Source organism: Penicillium atrosanguineum, assembly GCF_028827265.1.
Source record: "Penicillium atrosanguineum strain IBT 20685 chromosome Unknown utg000008l_segment0_segment0, whole genome shotgun sequence".
In the NCBI taxonomy this organism is placed as follows: Eukaryota; Fungi; Ascomycota; class Eurotiomycetes; order Eurotiales; family Aspergillaceae; genus Penicillium; species Penicillium atrosanguineum.
In genome coordinates, this window is record NW_026623140.1 from 2,999,035 (window position 1) to 3,017,991 (window position 18,957).

At 50.2% G+C, this 18,957-nt stretch overlaps 8 protein-coding genes across 8 annotated transcripts; 4 read left to right on the forward strand and 4 right to left on the reverse strand.

Moving 5' to 3' along the window:
- Positions 1-214: 214 nt before the first annotated feature.
- Positions 215-1,771, forward strand: N7443_010657 (Zn(II)2Cys6 transcription factor domain-containing protein; the record flags this gene model as incomplete). The annotated part of the gene is made up of 3 exons (XM_056890713.1): positions 215-274; positions 327-1,016; positions 1,082-1,771. The coding sequence occupies 3 exons, from the start codon at positions 215-217 to the stop codon at positions 1,769-1,771; spliced, it is 1,440 nt and encodes a 479-aa protein (XP_056737204.1).
- Positions 1,772-2,230: 459 nt separating this feature from the next.
- On the forward strand, positions 2,231-3,790 carry N7443_010658 (FAD-dependent oxidoreductase; the record flags this gene model as incomplete). The annotated part of the gene is made up of 3 exons (XM_056890714.1): positions 2,231-2,868; positions 2,930-3,592; positions 3,709-3,790. 3 exons carry the CDS (start codon positions 2,231-2,233, stop codon positions 3,788-3,790), a joined length of 1,383 nt encoding a protein of 460 aa, XP_056737205.1.
- Positions 3,791-4,544: 754 nt separating this feature from the next.
- N7443_010659 (uncharacterized protein) lies at positions 4,545-5,728 on the reverse strand (the record flags this gene model as incomplete). The annotated part of the gene is made up of 2 exons (XM_056890715.1): positions 4,545-5,565; positions 5,616-5,728. The coding sequence occupies 2 exons, from the start codon at positions 5,726-5,728 to the stop codon at positions 4,545-4,547; spliced, it is 1,134 nt and encodes a 377-aa protein (XP_056737206.1).
- A 228-nt stretch (positions 5,729-5,956) lies between these two features.
- Positions 5,957-8,359, forward strand: N7443_010660 (SWAP/Surp domain-containing protein; the record flags this gene model as incomplete). Its single annotated transcript, XM_056890716.1, has 1 exon — positions 5,957-8,359. One exon carries the CDS (start codon positions 5,957-5,959, stop codon positions 8,357-8,359), a length of 2,403 nt encoding a protein of 800 aa, XP_056737207.1.
- A 297-nt stretch (positions 8,360-8,656) lies between these two features.
- N7443_010661 (nuclear transport factor 2 family protein) lies at positions 8,657-9,562 on the forward strand (the record flags this gene model as incomplete). Its single annotated transcript, XM_056890717.1, has 5 exons — positions 8,657-8,663; positions 9,008-9,072; positions 9,158-9,229; positions 9,291-9,389; positions 9,449-9,562. The coding sequence occupies 5 exons, from the start codon at positions 8,657-8,659 to the stop codon at positions 9,560-9,562; spliced, it is 357 nt and encodes a 118-aa protein (XP_056737208.1).
- A 215-nt stretch (positions 9,563-9,777) lies between these two features.
- Positions 9,778-10,804, reverse strand: N7443_010662 (PQ-loop repeat-containing protein; the record flags this gene model as incomplete). Its single annotated transcript, XM_056890718.1, has 3 exons — positions 9,778-10,372; positions 10,423-10,680; positions 10,737-10,804. The coding sequence occupies 3 exons, from the start codon at positions 10,802-10,804 to the stop codon at positions 9,778-9,780; spliced, it is 921 nt and encodes a 306-aa protein (XP_056737209.1).
- A 786-nt stretch (positions 10,805-11,590) lies between these two features.
- Positions 11,591-12,607, reverse strand: N7443_010663 (putative glycosyl transferase family 8 family; the record flags this gene model as incomplete). The annotated part of the gene is made up of 1 exon (XM_056890719.1): positions 11,591-12,607. One exon carries the CDS (start codon positions 12,605-12,607, stop codon positions 11,591-11,593), a length of 1,017 nt encoding a protein of 338 aa, XP_056737210.1.
- Positions 12,608-13,230: 623 nt separating this feature from the next.
- N7443_010664 (cAMP-dependent protein kinase regulatory subunit) lies at positions 13,231-17,901 on the reverse strand (the record flags this gene model as incomplete). Its single annotated transcript, XM_056890720.1, has 1 exon — positions 13,231-17,901. The coding sequence occupies one exon, from the start codon at positions 17,899-17,901 to the stop codon at positions 13,231-13,233; it is 4,671 nt and encodes a 1,556-aa protein (XP_056737211.1).
- Between the last annotated feature and the right edge of the window lie 1,056 nt (positions 17,902-18,957).

The following is an 18,957-nucleotide window of genomic DNA, read 5'->3' on the forward strand; positions in this document are numbered from 1 at the left end:
TCAATCTGGATACAATTGTAAAGTTGTAGAGAGTCAATGTCAAGATAGGTGGGGAGTTGCCTCAAAGTGAGTGGCGGCTCGCGGATTACGTTATGAATCGACCTCAAGGCGCCCAATTGGAAACCTTCTTTGCTACAACACCACCTCCCGCAGACACGATTGATCAGATTTGATGTGACTATTGTCTGTTGCCAAACCGTGCCCCGATTGAGTTATGGTCAACGTCCCAGGGCGAAGCAGGGGCTGCTCCACTTGTCGCCGACGCAAGATCAAGGTGCGTCCATGAGGTCGACAAAATTTGTGCTTCCACTAATGCAGTCCTATAGTGCGATGAGTCCTTCCCAGAATGTCTGCAATGCATCAAAAATAGATCGCAGTGTTCTGGTCCTCGAACGGGAGCGTTCTTCGTTCACGCTTTGCCGGACCGATCAAGTAGGCCCGTGGTGAAACATACACCAGCACATTTGCAGTCACAGACTATCACCAGAAACCACAAGAAAACCAATGATTTGATGCTGTGGCCTCCTTCTGTCGTTTCTATTCTACAGCCTGATAGAACCGACATCTTCGATCAGCTATTCGTGTCTCGTTTCATTGAGTCTTTTGGCTTCCAAGCACCAGCCAAGAACACTCCATCTCCGACTTGGCTGGATGAATTAGCTGCATTTCTCACACTGCCAGCTCCAAGTTTCGTCAAGCATTCAATCCGCGCCGGAACGATGTTTTTCTACGGTTCGCTGGCTGACGATGTATCTATAAAGACGGAAGCATGCAGGTGGTATACGAGAAGTCTTAAAGGTCTACAAGACCTGCTATCAAAGAAGACATCGTCCTTTACTGGTGACGTTATCTGTGCGGTCGTTATGCTTGCTCACTTCGAAAACTTGGCTGGTACATCTAAGGAAGCGTGGTTCCAGCATGTCCGGGCCGCGGCGAGGATGCTTGAATCAGGCGGCGCAGAAAGCTGTCGAGAGGGATTTTTGCACCAACTGTTTCGTCATTTACGGCTTCTAGTCGTGAGTCAACCGGGCTGCGCGAAGAGAAACTTGCGACTGATCTTTCATACTAATATGCTGTCTAGTTTGTTGCCTCGATATTCAAGAATGAGGAGCATGTCTTCTCATCACCTCAGTGGACAGAAATCCCCTTCGAGCTTTATCCCAAAGGCCCATTCGACCGACTTGTGGACATTCTATTTGTTTTGCTACCATGTCTGACAGCTGCGGATAAACTGATAAAACTTCAGACTGGAAATGCAGAGCCTATCAGGACAAACCTGAGAGCACAGATTCTGGGTCTAGTATCACAATTGCACCACTGGTGGACGCAGTGCACCGCCATGATGAATTTTGGCGAACTAAAGTTAGAGGCGCCGGCAAATTCTGACAACGATGATTCGGATTTTCAAGCCCTTGACCCCAATCATTTCCCTATTCTTCACCACTCAGATATGCCCACGGCTGCTCTTGCTGCGCTATACGATGCAGCAAATATTTATCGCTCTGCGGCTGCTCTCGCTTGGTTGGGCGGGCGCGAAAGCGCAAAAGCCTCGAAGCTGTGCATCATTATACGAAGAACGCATTCAGCGGCATGCAAGATCGATCATATCGGCAAAGGAGTTTATTGCACATATTCCAGGGCCAACTTCCAACCGTGGGTCTATTATGGTGGGCTTCCCATATCAAATTCTCTGCATCTGGGGCCCGGCTGCTACGGATGGAAGTTCTCGTTCTCCAAGTCTTTTTGCCAAGCCAGGCGAGCTCTTCTCTGATGTGGCGGCCTACATACTCAGTAACCAGAGGTCCAAGTATTTCAGCCAGGGTGATGATAACTCGAGCATGGAAGACTTTGGATCTTCAGATTCCCACATAGATACCACGAGCCTTGAACTTGACAGGGCACCATTGACAGGTACATAAATAAATAATATATAATAGGAGGTAGAACAGAGAAATTACCGCACAATCGTGCCGATGTCAATTCTATGCTGCTGCCTTGAAAAATCCGAAGCATTAAATTGGACATAGCATTCATGGCTATCAATAACTACGAGGGACCAACCTTGTTCACAGCAGAACCGTAACGCTAACCCGTTATGGTTAGCTTTGCGGCCTAGCGCCCAGAGTGGGGCAAATGATGGATATACCTGTCCACGTAGTTATTCTTCGCATCGCAGCTCAGTTGCATTGCACCTTCACTTCCTTCATTACCAAGTCCTGGACTTCCCATAATGAAAATTGTTATTATCGGCGCCGGTATTGCCGGATGCATGATGTACCTGGAACTACAAAAGCATCTCCCCAAGCCTTCTGGCTCTCAGGCAAGCCATGAGATTACAATCTACGAAGCATACAGCACCGACTTGGATGTTACGCCAGAGCAACGCCAAAGGAATGAAGACACCCACTCCTCAACACTCGTCGTCGGTGGTGGCCTCGGTATCGGTGCAAATGGTCTGAACGTCCTAAGGCGTCTGGATGAAGATCTGCTCAAAGAGATTGTCCGCAACGGATATGTCACGGCCACTTCTAACTTGAAAAGCAAAAACGGTTGGCTTCTTATGTCTATGAAGACTACTGGCCCGAGTGCCTCTAGGAGTAAAGATCTGGCTGAGAATATGCATACGGTCGCGAGCAGCCGTCATTCGCTGTGGAAAGCATTGCGTTCTCGAGTTCCAGAGGAACACATCGTGAACAAGCGCATTTTGGAGGTTATTGCTCGCCCAGATGGGAAGAATACTGCTCGGTTGGATGATGGAAGTCCTGAAATTGAGGCGGACTTGGTGATCGGTGCGGATGGGGTACGAAGTACTGCCAAGAGAGCACTTTTCCCTGATTCGAAAGAAGATCCTTATCCACCTCGCTATGAGTAAGTCTGCGCCATCATTCCAGTTTCCTGGTCTAGGGAAGTCAGTCTGACTGTTAATTAGGGGCCTTGTCGGTGTCGGTGGATTTATCCCAGCAGCAGACGTCAAAGGCCTCGTTGAGAAAGGATCCATGAATTTCATCTTTGGAGGAAATGGCTTCTTCGGCTATTTCTTCTCAGAAAGTGCATCCAATGCGGAACACCGCGATTCTCCATACCATGTGTCTGAACCAGGGGACTCCCTTGCCTGGTGGTCTACATATCAGATCTCAGAATACCTCAACCGAAAGTCCCTCGACATGGTAGACGTTTCCCGTCAACTGCGAGAGAGACATTCGGACTGGAAAGATCCAGTCGTTCAGAAGATTGTTCGGTCTCTTTCTGTTCAAAGCATGTACCCAACATGGACATCGCCTCCTCTTCCGACCTGGGAACGAGATGGCGTGGTACTTGTCGGAGATGCTGCACATGCACTTCCTCCAACATCGGGTCAGGGATCGTCTCAGGTGCTGGAAGATGTTGAGGCTTTTGCGCTTTTAATGGCTCACCATCTCCGCAAGGATTCTGGGCAAGAGGAAATGACAGAATTGGAGCTCAAATGTGCCATTACAGCGGCGGCGAAACAATATACAACTCTGCGGCAGCCACGGGTGACAGCAATCCTCAAGAATGCCCAGCAAATGCAGGAAAGAAAGCGTGATATGGGGCTTATGCAAGAGTATATTATGTACGGGTTCATGAAACTTATGGGTAAGTCCATGTTCCACTAACATATCATGGCTTAGCTTTCTGTCTCGAGTGTTACTAACCCCTGGGTGTGTCTTCTGTAGGCTTTTTTCCTAGTCTGATGACTGGTCAGCTGCGCAAAGTCATTGACTATAACATCGCTGATCAAGTAGCTCAAGTTATAGCTTCTGAGAATTGAACGTAATGTATATTAGCAGTGTAGTAGATGTCCGTGTATCTTTGAGATCATGTTGTTTGCACTCATTCTGTTCTTCTCACCTTTACATGCGCGATGCCTAGATCTTGTTAACTTGACTGTTGTACAGTTCCTTGACCTGTAAACTTGATGCCAACTCATCTGAGATATGTGCTGTCTTTAAGTGCTGCTCAAATTACGAGTCGCATTACTAAGTTCAAGATTCCGGCTCCAGATGATCTTCCACATGTGCGTGAAATCTTGATTACTTTCGTTTTGAACTTTCATTCTCAGCTTTCCATGCTTCAGCCCACTTGAGACTTACATAGGTATCGGACCTTGTTTTGGACCTTGTTTCGGACATCTTTTCGCAAATCCTTTCGGATTTCTTCACGCCCATCTTTATGCCCGTCTTCTCACAGCCCTTCTCGTATCTCCTCTCGCACCCCTTTACAGACTTCTCTACGGATTTATTGACGAAATTCTTTCCAGAATTCTTTGGGACCTCAAGATGTCACTATGACAGCTGTCAAATGAGCTACTGTATATGGTATTGGCAGGGTCTTATGAAGGCTCTCTTACACACAAGGATCATGATGTTTAAAAACCAACATATAAATCAACTGGCACTGGACTTGCATTTAGTGTAGACTGATTGCTGTTGTCATGATTGGATCTTACATGCCATCCAATCACGATGGTTGATTGGAAGTGCCATGGTGACTTCATGCAATAATCCAGTGCATTTACTTCGCCTTTAAGGACGCTTTTGAAGAGCAAGAATGTCTGCTAAATTCACTTGCCCTTTTTCACCCCATCCTTGAGCGCCGCTTTGAACATCCGGTCGAACACGGAGATACCAAGCCCAAGCACGCTTGTCCAATTCGCTGCTATCTAACGTTGTGCTCCACGAGCTGCACACTAAGTCAATAGCACGCACAAGATGACCGACGTAGTCTTCCTTTTCTTGTATGGTTGCAGCAGCGGACTTTGACTTTGATGGCGTCCCTTCCTGTAGTTTGCAAATCGACCGAATGAGGTAGGACCGCGCAGATAGTGCTGTGTAGATGGGCAGTGCACTAATTGGCTTTGGATCTGAGCCAACGGCGGTAGCTTGAGATTTTCGATTGGCTTCTAAGTCGATACCCCATAGCGGTGGCATTTTGTCTGCGTCATCAACATCACCATGTCCCAGTAAATCTTCAATGGGTACCGCATTGGCGTTGGATTCTTCCCGTGCAGATGCGTTCTCTGGCTTTCCCTCGCGTGGGTTGTAGTCCCATCGTTTTAAAACTCGAATTTCTCTTCCAAGAACTTTGACTGTTGAATGGCCCTCTCCCCATCCCTCTTGTTCTGCTGACTTGCCACTTTCAATACCTAGGCTAACGGCCTTGCTTCGACTGTTGGCACTGACCACTGACTGTGCAAGACTCAATCTACTGGAGATTGGCTGCTCAGGCATGGTGTATTTCAAGACACATACTGCAAAAGCGAGGACCAGGGGAGCACGGTTGGTCACTATCGTCATGTTATAGAGCTCGCTATCGCTAGTGGAAGACGTGGGTAGACTCAAAGAAGATTCAATCTCAAAAGGGGTCGAATCTTTCGTAATTTTAGTTTCCTTTTTCTTCTTTAAAGGTGATGCCGTTGCAACGTCAGTTGGGGCCCCGCGTTTCTTCGAGACCCTTTTGGCAGCATTGAGCACCTGTTTGGCAAGCTTTTCATCTTTGAAGATCCCTTGAATAGCTTTGATATCTGCTTTGGCGATCTGATCTGCACTTGGAAATTGTTAGTCGGCCGAATTCTGCTCTAGAAGGATAGGCCATACCTCGTCATGCTAGCCTTCTGCAAGTCCACGACCTTCCCTAGTGCAGTTGCGAGAGGAACTTTGGCATCCTGCGACAGGAAGCGCAGAATATCTGCGACATTTGCGCCAGCCATAGGATAATTTAGTCCAAAGTAAATAAACAAAGCTTTCAATCAGGCTGTCTTCTTGAGGCTCGAGACAGAGTGCTGATAAGTTGACGCATGACGATATATCAGCAGAATAAGCGATAAGAGACCGCCTTTCCCACCGCCTAGATACATCGTAGTCAGGAATGACACCAGCTCGAGTGTCTTCAAGACTCATTTCCACTGCAGGTAAATGACCGCTGCAGTGGCAGCTTAATGAACATGCCGGACGATTTGAAGGGGAAGGGGTTCCCCGATGTTCCCGCCAAACTCTCCTCTCTACCCAAGAAATCGTTATTTGAGCGCCAAAGAGCCGAAGCCGAAGCTAAACGCGCCCGCGAGAAAGCCGAAACTGCCGCAGTTTACGAGGACTTTGTCAAGTCATTCGACGATGAGGCTGGTCCTAAGAATACTGATGCGCGTCCGAACACATTTGGCTCAAGGGGTGGTGGGATGATTGGAGGACCGCAACGTCGGCATTTCACAAGCTCAGGTCCTCGCAGCAGTGGCCCCGGAACACTAGGACCACCGCCACCATCGATATCTCGCAAGCGCAACCATGAAGGATTCGCACCGATATCGCGTAATCGCGATCCAGCACATGGCACCTTTGGGTACGACAATGCAATCTCAGGACCACCATCGGCATTCCGCGGCGCATCAGATGAGGATGAACGGATGGCCAATACTAAAGATGCAGAGAAAGCGGCTGCAAAGCCAACTCTCTACTTGGCGTCGCTTCCACCAGGGACCTCACCGTCAGTCCTGAAGTCATTGATACCATCCACCCTGGTCGTGGACAACGTGAATATACTCAGACCACCTAATCAATCCGCTACTGAGCGAAAATCGTCGGCTGCGATTGTGACTTTGTCTAGCGATTCCGCCGCTTCGGATATTGACAGTGCTGTGAGTGCGCTGCAGAACAAGTATCTAGGCCGGGGGTACAATCTATCTATCTCTCGACATCTCTCATCAGCTGCCATTGGCTCAATTATGCCAACCACTATTGGCATGTCTTCGAATACCTCTCTACCTTTTGCTGCCAAGACCGTGCAGCCCAGCTTTGGCGGAAGTATGAGTCGTGCGCCTCCGCCGGGATCCCATCGAGGAGGGATCGCGCCTCCAGCTTCTTATGGGTCAAATCTGGGAAGAGTTGGACCTTCCACACAAGTGGAGGTCAAGACACCCTCTGATATCAAAGAGTTGAGGTTGATTCACAAGACTCTTGAAAATCTACTTAAGTTTGGACCTGAATTTGAAGCTTTACTCATGAGCAGGCCAGAGGTTCAAAGAGAAGAGAAATGGGCCTGGCTCTGGGACGCGCGAAGTTCTGGTGGTGTGTACTATCGTTGGAAGCTATGGCAGACTATCACCAATCCGCGGTCTCGCAATAACCGGGCGGTAGGCACCCAAGTCCCAACTTCAATCTTTGAAGGAGGCGCAAACTGGATGCCCCCGGAGAGCGGTATAAAATTCGAATACACTACACGCCTTGATGAATTTGTTTCAGACGATGACTACAACTCTTCCGATGAGGAGCAGGATGAAGAAAACGAAAGGCGGAATCTGGGAGGCGGGCCTCCACCAGAGGGAGTGAGCGTGAAGAGCGACAGTCTCGGCTACATGAACCCTCTACGCAAGGCCAAGCTGACACATCTCCTTGCTCGACTACCTACGACTCATGCTAAGCTCAGGCGAGGTGACGTCGCGAGGCTCACGGCGTTTGCAATCGAAAATGCGGGTGCAGGTGCGGACGAAGTTGTCGGTATGATCGTGCTCAACATCCTCAGCCCCCTGGCCTACACTGGCGCCAATCCGGAGCGTGAACTAGAAAAGGCGGCAGCAAGGCCGGATGATGGTGAGAGAGACAGCGCAACTGCCTCCAAAGCACCCATGGATGTATCTGCTGCAAAACTAGTTGGGCTCTACATCATCTCCGATATTCTCTCGTCATCAGCCACTAGCGGTGTCCGCCATGCGTGGCGATACCGACAGCTGTTCGAATCAGCCCTACGTGCGCATAAGGTCTTTGAGCATCTCGGCCGACTTGAGAAAGATCTCCAATGGGGTCGACTCAAGGCAGAAAAATGGAAGCGTAGTGTTGGCACTCTCCTTCACCTATGGGAGGGGTGGTGTGTCTTTCCACAATCCAGTCAGGAACACTTTGTCCAGATGTTCGAGCAGCCACCGCTCGCAGATGAAGAAATTCAAACGGAAAAGGAAAAAGCCGAAGCAGAACGAGCTGCCATCGCATTCTCCAAAAGCAAGAACCGGTGGAAGTCCGTCGATGATGACCCTGCATCTGGGCCATTCGATCCCAGTAGGCCAGCTAAAGCTGAAGACCAAATCCAACAGTCACCACAACAGATTGATTTCGCAGAAGACGAATCTATGAGCGACATTGACGGTGTCCCAATGGAGGATAGCGACTTGGAAATGGCTGATGACGATATGGAGCCAACGGCTGTTAACCAACCACCGCCCGACGGTGGTGATATCAAGGAAAACCCGCAAGTGCAGCCCGAACAGATACCAGAGTCGCAAGAGCCAGCGTCTCAACGCCCGCGCCGGGCACGGCCCAAGGCCGAAGACATGTTTGCCTCGGACTCGGAGTAAGCGAGGCGACTGAGTCAGGCGTAGTGGTGAACGAATGTAATGATATCAGGCAATTTTTTCATTCAAATGCTCTTATATGTAAGCTTGATCAAGTATATCGGCCGAAACGAAGGCCAAATAGGCGTTGAATGATATTTTATACTCGACTTGGGCGAAAATAAGGCAGTCAGGCATCGGCGGCAGAATTCGTGCCCCACTCGAACGACTCCCCTCCCGCGTCAACAAATACCTTCCTCCTCCACTCTCTGCTCTTCATACAGTCGCATCTTGCTTCCTCGATCAACATCCCTCTTCAAAATGGCCGGTAAGTCTGTCAATTTCATATATAACGCCATATTCCTACAGTCAGCCCCTCCTTCTCAAGGCGGGGCTGTCCTGGACCAGCCCAAGACTGTGTGAACCAGTTGCGCCAGGATATCAGACGATGACTAGATGGAAGCGAGGCCATGTTCATGCCAGACCTGGACACAGCTAACAGGAATTTCTTATCTAGACTTCTCTAGCATCGCTCGTATGTGCTTCCTTTTCCTCGATATCCGATGCGCCTACGCACAAGAACAGCCCCGCGATGGCGAGGGAACTCGATCTTTCGCCGGCAACACCTCTCAATCAAGAACAAGGCCTCTAACCAGTGATTTCAATCTATAGAACAGTTCGTTAACTTCTACTACGAGACCTTCGACACCAACCGCGCCGGACTCGCCCCTCTCTACGTACGACCTTCCCCGAGTGCTGAATTGGCCCCTCCAAAATGATACATGAGAGTTGGATACTGACGACTATTATGGATTTGAACAGCGCGACCAGTCCATGCTCACTTTCGAGACCAGCTCTGTCCAGGGTACCGCTGCCATCGTTGAGAAGCTGAGCGTACGTTCCCTCCTATCGCAATGCCGATACCGTGAAATTTACTAATGCACAAATCCAACAGAGCTTGCCCTTCCAGCAGGTCCGTCACAAGCTTGCTACTTTCGATGCCCAGCCCTCCAGCGACAACGGCATCATTGTCCTGGCCACCGGTGCCCTCCTGGTATGTTCTCAATCTCCTGCCACAAAAATCCAACGCGGACATCTAACATACTTTCGCAGGTCGATGAGGAGCAGCAGCCCATGAGCTATACCCAGCTCTTCAAGCTGCAGCCCGACGGTGCCGGCAGCTACTTCGTTCTCAACGACGTCTTCCGCTTGATCTACGCCGCATAAGCACTCCATGGATGAATAGCTACGACGCAATGACGGGGGGGTATCTCTTTGCGAGGTGGACCGTGGCCCGGGGATGTAAGTGTCAATGAAGATCTCAGGAGTCATTCTTATACTGGGTACCGCACACTTTGGACCTGAGACGAATTTAAATCTGTTCTCATTGGATATCTTTCTCTTTGCTTTCCTTCTATATACGCTCTACTTCGTTGTAGACTCTACTGGCTCTGCAGGAGCGGGGTCTCCTCGGAGGGCTCGGCATTAACAGCCTGTGCCGCAGCCTCGGGCCTTTCTGATGTCCCGTTCTGTGCTTCGTCGGAGTCGGCATGGTGCACTGCCTTCTGCTTGCTCTCGGGGCCGAAGTATTCAAAGTAGATCCCCATTCCCAATAACGTTCCCTGTAGACATGCCGTGACGACCAGCACGCCCCAAATACTCCAGCCCTTTGCGCCCTCGCGCGCTGCCAAACTTGCGGCCCAGACTAGACTTCCGGGTGTCTGGATGCACATCATTGGGATGCTCAGACTTCCGACACAACGGAGTCGGAAAGTAGTATAGATCTGTGGGAAGTACTGGATTGATGCAAGGATGGCAGACAAAACGCCAAGGAAATTCGCCCAGGCAGGGAGCGCCGATGGCTGGCGCAGGGAGAATGCAACGGAGATTACAAGAGTCGCGAGCGCATGCAGAAGGCAGATTGCGGTGATGGTGAGCGCGGTGCGGTATGTGGGACCAGTCGGGGTGGAAGAAACCGACGCCACTGGGTCGGTGGGCGATGTCGCGCGCGGGAAGTAAATAACGAAGAGTAGTAGGCTTTTTGCTGTTAGAAAAAGGCTCATCAAGGAGGGAGGATCGGCACTCACATAGAAAAGAAGCATAGCCACTGCATGCCCATCTGGAACACGCCCAGCAGACCGGCGAAGCAAGCTAGCCCGCTGATCTGCGAGCAGCAGGCGACGTCATGAGCAGTCTTGGGGAAGACGAGGATATTGGCGAAAGCCGACGTGCCAGAGGTCGTGCCCAAGAGAACAAAGTAGGGCGATATGCCAAAGGAGCTGCGACGCGAGATAATGCGAATGTGTTGAGGGAGGTAGGAAACCAGGATTCCGATGATGATCAAGCTATCAGGATCAAGTTAGTTCGCTGAGGGTATCCATTGCAGTTGAGGGTACGGTACACTGATAGCACGGGCTGGAATATTCCTGGCGAGGCCAGCTCGCGGCAATATGGGGTGTCTGGGTCCATGGTGTAGGTCTTGGGGAGACCAGGGAGGGGAGATGACGTTGGAGCTCCGTAAAGCGGAGTCGGGGGTTCGGGCTCTCTGCCGCGTGGGACTACCTAGCCTTGGAGGTGTCTAGAAAGAGCAGTCACATTGAATGACTGTTTTTTCTCTGCGTATTCGATCTGCTCAACCGTTGTAAGATTGAGATTCCGAGATGACTGCAGAGGTAAAAGCAGGACCGGGATGTCCCCGCATTAGAAGGCCCAGGCACGTCGGGTACCTTGGGTTTGGGCGCTAATTCCCGTCTCCACCGTCGTCGATCAACCAGCCCGCAGTAATCAAAAGGATTACAAGGCTTTACTTTGTACTATAATTTGAAGGATTCTGAAGCTGGGAGAAATCGCATATGCTCACCACGGTGGCATTCTAATCACCAAATCATCTGCTTTTTCTCATCTGGCCAGGTCTTCCATGTCCAATATGGCCCCTGGCTTGCCATTCCACCCCCTAGGAGCCGTGAAACGCTCAAGTGGAGACGATGATCTTCCGGATGAAAGGGCCAGTAGAAAAGCTGCTCATTTTCGCATCCCATATGCAGTGCTTGACCCGTTGGCCTGGGTGTTTTGCCGCTCCAAAAAAGCACTGCTTGATCCACGAGCCATTCAGACCTTCCTCGCGGAGGATAGACTTGGCTAACGAGATTACATTAACTGTAAGTCAAATACGCTTCGAAGTTCATGTCAATTGAAAGTTGGTAATCAGTCACAGTTAGATGCAAAACACAAAAGCTGAAAGATGACTCTCCAAGATTATGACCAATATTTGGACTCGCCATCCCTGCCCACCCAATATCCCTCCATCTCCCACCGACGTGCAAGAGCAAATCTCTCCACCGCATCACTGGAAGACGACTCATGCACCCACCACTTGGAGTGTAGCAATGCCATGTTCCCAGCGAAATCATTGTCATTGGGCCAGTCAATGTACCAGGACGAATGCAATCGCTTCCAAGGCATGGGTCCTCCCCAACGATGAGCATAATTGATGAGGTCCTGGCTCGGCGATCCGGTGTAGTAAAGCTCTGGGTGGTTCAGAAGGCTCTTGTAATACTGGAAAACTTCTGTTGAAGGCGAATACACGAATAAGCCACCGTTGAAGTGTTTCACTGTGTTTTCGGGATCTAGGAACGGATAGTCATGGTCTCTCTGGAGCGAATCCGGAGAGGCAGCCATGAGGTATCGCTCTGGGATGGTGCCCAGTTCCGCACTGACTTTGGTCGCGTCGTTGATCAGGACAAAATCGGTACTTGGGTCCCGGAGAATATCAACAATGGGGCGGGTGAGGACCATGTCAGGTTCCATGAACAGGACCTTCTCATAGGGTATGATGGTGGGATCAAAGATGCGCAGTCTGGTCGCCATTTCGGTCCAGCGGTCATCAACCACCGCTGTATTTTGTGCAATGTACTCGACTTCAACCACAGTAGCTCCGTCGGCTCGCAATCTGCGGCGCTTGCTCTCCCGGACATCAGGTGTGACAACCACAATGACGGGGATCTGGGATCGTAGCTTGGTGTTGGGCGAGTGAAGCAGCTGATATACAAGGGTCCTGGCGCTCATAAAGTATGGGTCTTGATCATCTCGAGTTTGGTATGTTCCGTCGTCGTGCGAGGCCAAAAAGGTGGTGATAGCGTAGCGGCCACGATAGGAAGCCTTGCCGGTTGCTGGACCATCGGGCACAGCATCTGGAGGAGGCGGGGTTCCAAACAAAAGCAAAATAGTACAGGCGACTGAAAGCAGGCAGAAGAACAGCAGCTTCTTGCTCATGGCCCCTTCGGGGCGTGCTATTTTCGAAATCATCCTCGGTCAAAAGTGCCTGCGGTGAAGGCTCCGAAGAATATTCACTAGGGAAGACTTGGAGGCAATCACCTCGGGCTTTGCTTGACTAAAAGCTTTTTAGTCTATGTAACCCCATACTGCCGACACTTTGCATTGTCGTCTCATCAAGTAATGATCAACTGACAGTATTCATTCCAGACGTTCTAGATGAAAAAGAAAGCCGCATTCGGAGTCATAGATCCGCGTGCAGAGCTGGGCGGTGGATGAGTAAGCATGGTATAGGTGCAGTGGCGGATCTGATTGGCGGGAAAGGCGAGTATACACTCCAGTTTCTTCCTCAGGCGACAATTCAATGTCGGAATGTTTTATATGCAACCAATCAACGATATCAAAAGCTCTGTTCTTGTATTACCCCTGATTCTGCCAATTTATAGGGGGATTCTAGATTACATAAGTAATAAACATGAAGGATAATTATATCTCCGGTCCACCGCGGTATTCGTATTGACACACCCCCTCAGCGGTCTCAGGCGTCCTGAGATTGCTGGAATGCATCCAATTCGCACGAAACCGTGGTCTTTGCAAAACAGCCTCTGATTTCCTCTTTAGGACTAGTCAATCAGGTGACTTATATCCACCATATTCAGCAACCTGACGAAATTGTCATGTTTTTGTCGCGGGAGCACCTTGGTGAGTCCATCGGCCACCATACTTGCGGTAGGTGTCCATCTAATGGCGATTCGACCTGCCCTGACCTCTTGGCGTAGCCAGTGGTGGTGTATATCCACATGTCGGAGCTTGGTGTCAAACACCACGTCGTCTCCTTGGAGCAGACCAATTGCTCGCTCATTGTCGCACTGAATGGTGATGATATGGGAGGGTATGAAGCCCACATGCCCAAGTAGTCTCCTCCACCATTGGAGGTGCTTACCTGCATCAGACAAACCCAATAGTTCAGCTTCAGTGGTGGAAGTAGTCACTGTACGTTGCTTGGTAGCCTTCCAATCCACGGGGCCACCGTACACCTGACATATATATCCTGCTGAACTCTTCCGGTCTTCATGGTCACCGTACGATGCATCACTTGCAAGCCGCACAGATTCAAGTCCGCTATTCTGGCAATACTCGATGGCGAGGTATCGCGTGGTGTAGAGGTATGATAGCGCTCTGTCTGCAGCATGATGATGTTGAGGGCCGGGGTTGGTAAGGAACTGCGCCAACTTTGCCATTGCCTTTGCAGCGTCCGGACGAGTGATCGTGGTTGCATATCCACCAGATCCAACCTTCTGTTGATAAAGATGGATCTCTCTGGGTGTTGCAATGCCCTCGTATGGCTTCAGCTCCTCAACTGGAAGCGGGGTGAACACTGGTGCACGTTCAGTGAGGTTATACCGCATAGCTACACTGGTAATGTAGCTATCCTGGCATAGCCAGAGCTTCCTTTGCTTCCGGTCTCTGATGATCCGAATATTCAGAAACCAGCCTGCATCGCCATGATCAGTGAGCTCCCAGTGGTCTTCGAGATCCCGTTCGAGCTTCTGCGCTCGTTCTCTTGCTGACCGGTGACTAGCAATTAATATATCATCGACATAGAAGAATACAAGGATTCCTTCGCCTACGAAGACACATGGATCCTCAGGGACTTGTCGCAACCCGAGCTTCTGCAGGACGCCCGCTGCTTCCTGCTGCCACAGGCGCGGCGATATACGCAACCCGTACAAAGCTCGGTGGAGCTTCCAGCACTTCCCTGGGGATTCAAAACCTTCTGGCATCCTCGTGTATGTCTCCTTGTTTAGTTTGCTGTTCAGGAATGCCGTCACCGCGTCCCGCTGTCGTAGATCAAGGTCAAATGCTGCGACCAAGGCAAAGATCATACGTGCCGTACGTGCTGCAAGCGTTGCAGCTCGCTTCTCTTCGGATGAGATCGTTTCTAGGTCGCCACGTACACAGATACGTGCTTTTAGCTTCAAGAGGTAACCGTCCTGATCAAATTTATAGGCGAATACCCAAAGCAGGGGAAGGATTTGCTTGCCTCTATCTTTTGGTCTTTCCACCACATCGTACGTCTCTTTCTGTGCCAGAGAGTCGAGTTCTTTCCTCATTGCTGCGAGGAAACCTTCCTGGAAGGGATGGTTTATGACATCCTTCCAGTGCTTCGGTGGTTCTGGAAGGTCATCGCGATGACGACGGCTATCTGGTTTCTCTGCGTATAACCCTGCCGCAAAAGCATGAAGGAAGGCCGGTGGTTCTTCTTCTTCATCAATCCTTGTTGTATATGCTGCATAATCATTGTCCTGTCGTGCTCGACGCGTCCTTCGGCCGCTCACAATGTTGTCTGCATTCACGTCGCCGTTGATGTCCCGTGGCGCTCTTTCCCTTGCCAGTTCTGTCTGCAATTGTTGTTCAAGCTCGTCCTCCACACTTACCTCTCTCTGGTGATGATCTGTGTCGGTTTGTTCGATGCACTCGATGGCTTCTGGGGCCTGGTCTCGCACGACTGGTTCTGGGTCGGTTTCCACCCCCTGACCAGGGTCCGGAGCCTCTTCGTCCGGTGGTGTCGGTGGTAATGGGGGGAGAATTTCATCAGGGAAAGCGCCAGGCACCTCTCTTTGCGCTAGGGAAGAGACGGTTTTTCGGCTGAAAAGACGATTATGGTCTTCCGTCTCCTCCACCCCCTGACCAGTTTCCTCAGGCATTATCCCGGTAGTGATCGATGTCTGCATCGCCTTCTGGACTTCTGTTCTATCCAGTTCCTGCGGTTCCTTGATAAGTGGCAGTGGGATAGGCTGATAATGCGCGAACTCGGGTGAATACTTTCGGGATTCATCGAATACCGCATCGCGAATAAACCGCACTTTGCCGGACTGTGGAAACCAGATCTTCCACACATTTGAGGCCATATATCCAACCAGGAAGCCGACTTCTGCGCGTGGATTCATCTTGTCCGATTGGATTTGTTTCTGGATACGGCAATATGCGAGGCTTCCGTACAGTCTAACATTCGATAGGTTGATCTTCGGCATTCGATCGCCAGCGAAGTCCTTTCGAACCTCTTCCCATGGCACAACCCAACGATTCTCGGTGGAGATATACGTTGGTGTTCTATTCAGGAGCCACACTGCTGCTTGTGCAGCTTCGGGCCAGAGGTCTTTTGGAAGCTTTCCTTCAAGCATCAGCATCCTCATTCTAAGGATGATCACACCTCCTGCTCTCTCGGCGTACCCGTTCATCTCTGGGTGTGCCGGTGGGCTATGATATACGACGATTCCATCGGAGGTAAGACTCCATTCTGCGGACCGTCCTGCAGCTTTCTCATTGTCATAGTGGAATGCTTTGATCGGCAAATCCCACCAATTCTTTGCAAGCTGGACAAACTGGTTAATCGCGAGCTGACATTGACTCTTCAGCTCGTGGGTAGATATCCAGTGAAACCTGATACCTTCAATAACAAAGTGCGATATCCATCGATGACCATTGTACGCCACTGGTAGCTGGATTAAATCGAAATGCACTCTTCCAAAGCGCCCAAAGGTGCGTCCAACTGGCCTTCTTGACACCTGTCGGGGTGCATTGCCTAGTTGACATGTCTCGCATAGTGCTTCTTCTTCGTTCCCGTCCTCAATAGTCACTCCATCGACCATCGAAGCTAGTTTGTGCACTGTCTTGTGATTTATATGCGCGAAACGACGATGCCAGAGGTTTGCTGAAGCCCTCGCTTCGAGTGGCTTCTCTGATGATCGCACAGCGTGTGCATGGGGATATACGACTTCCTCTGGTTCGTCGAATAGCCAGAGATTCATACTATCCCATAGGTGCACGCTCACTATAGGTCGGTTGTCGGTGTCGACAATGCAGTTGGATTTCTGGCACCATCTACCGCCTTTCTTCAACAATGCAGCGTATGAGACCAAGTTGGTGTGGAAGCCCGGTGAATAGAGTGCATCACTTAGGGATATTACTCTCTTCTTGCCTGTTTCGGGGTTTCTTCCAATGAGTTTGACCGTACCACGTGCGATGACTTCTGTGCTGCTATCTCCGGTTGCGAGAGTTGTTTCGTACGGTTCAAGGCTGATGAACCGACTCTTATCGTTGCAGATGTGCCTTGAAGCTCCAGTGTCCAGTATCCAACGGTCTTGGATGGTTGATCTAGCCTTATGGCTTGCTGAGAAAACTTCGGCACTGATTTGTGGCGACTGCGTCAGGAAACACATATCAACCGGATCTTCTTTCGGGATGTCTGTACGGGCACTATTTGTCCGTTCGTGCACTGCATGCGCGGAGTCTTGAGGCTTCTGTTTGACCTCATTCGCGTCTTTGACTACCTTCTCGACCCATTTCTTCCATGCAGGATCCGCTGCAAAGTTCTTCTTGATCTTCTGAAGCGTCTCATCGTTTGGCTTGAACCAGGAAGGTCGGGCGGCCTCATTCAGGGCATAGCACGTTGCAACCCGATGCCGATGGTTCGTGCGTCCGCATGGGCATGGTCGTTTATCAAAAGGAAGAGGGGTCGGCTTTGGCGTCTCTTCTGTTTCTTCCTCATGATCCTGCCAGGTAGAGAATGATCCCTTCAGTTCTGATGATGACGACTGCTTGGGACCGATCTCTCGATACATTGCGCGGAATGATTCAATCAGGTCTCTGGTGTCGTACGGCTTTCTATCCATAACAATCTCTTGATATCTAGCCTGCCACCAGATAGGTAACACCTCTTTCACTGCTTGCAAGAAGTCCCTATTCGCACTTTTGACTTCTTCAAGATGAAGGCTAACAGCTTGCTCTCTTAGGGTGTCCCATATCGATAACCACTGATCGATATTCCCCTTTGGCTTCTGTACGGCGAATAACCTCCACTTCATGCGAATTTCCTCCTCATACGCGCTGGAGCGGGCAAAGCGAGACTTTAGGTACACCAGGCGGTCGTACGGCGTCTCATAATCGATCAATGCAAGATGGTGGATAGGATCAAGGAAGGAGATAATATATTCATTCACGTCATCCAGTCCCTTGATCTGTTTCTCCCACTTTGCATATGCGACTTTATAGACGTCCATACGGTCTCGCCACTCCTTTCTTTCCTCTGTATCCCCATCTTCAGGGTACTCCGGCTCGTACGGTTCTCTCAAACCTCTCGGACGGTCTTCTTTCTCGATATCTGGGTCACATAAGTCCCAGACTCGCTTCTGTTTCGCATACAGTTTTACGCGGGCAAACCACGTGCGCCACTGCGGCGAATCCTTCAGTTTATCGCCCTTCATGGCGGAGAGGATGGATACTGCCTCCATTGCGGTGTTCCGGTCGAAGGAATACCCTCAGGGGGGGATGTCGTCTGTTGTATTGGTTGGTTCAGGTTGGTTCAGGGGTCGAGGGTCGAGTATGGTCGACGGATGTGTTTCCTGGTGATATAGCAATATCAATTGCTTCCTTATTCACCCACAAATGCCTCTATATGATGCGAACCGGGCTCATAACTGTCGGAATGTTTTATATGCAACCAATCAACGATATCAAAAGCTCTGTTCTTGTATTACCCCTGATTCTGCCAATTTATAGGGGGATTCTAGATTACATAAGTAATAAACATGAAGGATAATTATATCTCCGGTCCACCGCGGTATTCGTATTGACATTCAATCTGACAGTGGGTCACAAACGGCATCGAAAGTGCAAGAGGGTGGAGTCGACAGGTACCTAATGAGATCATGCTCATGCTCCTCTTCTAAGCCCACTCTACTCTGTTAGCTTGGTAGACCTTGCGTTAGCCAGGAACAAAGGTTGATGGGGGGTTGTGGGGGCCGGTCCATCAGGAGCTAGAACACATTCCAGTCGCGGTGGCAGCCGTTCGGTGCAAGAATCAAAACAAGTGACAGGTCAATCCTCTTTGATGGTAAAAATTAACAAATTCAACAAATTCAACAAATTCAAGCTTCTTAGGGTTTCCTAGGGCCAGGTGCATAAATACTAGAGCGGTCACTCAACAATCACGTTCGATCGGGGACACTAGGTGGGAGCATCAGCCGATTCGATGAAGCAGATGCTCTTCAACCACGAAGACTAATAAAACAGAACCATAGCCTAAACAGCCGTCTAGAGGAGCCTCAAATGACGCCAATCTCTTTGGTCATGAAGAATGGGCCAACTACAGCCACTTGATGAATCATGCACTCCTGGATCCCTTGGAACCAGACATTTTTCCCCAACTACGTCACTTCTTGATCATCCCTGCTTGACCTTTTCCCTGCTGCGATCGCGATCTGCTCTCTCGTATTTAAAGCGATCACGGCTCCGTTTCCTCGTTCTTGTTTCCACCTGTATCGACGGTGACTTTTGCCCCCCCCTTT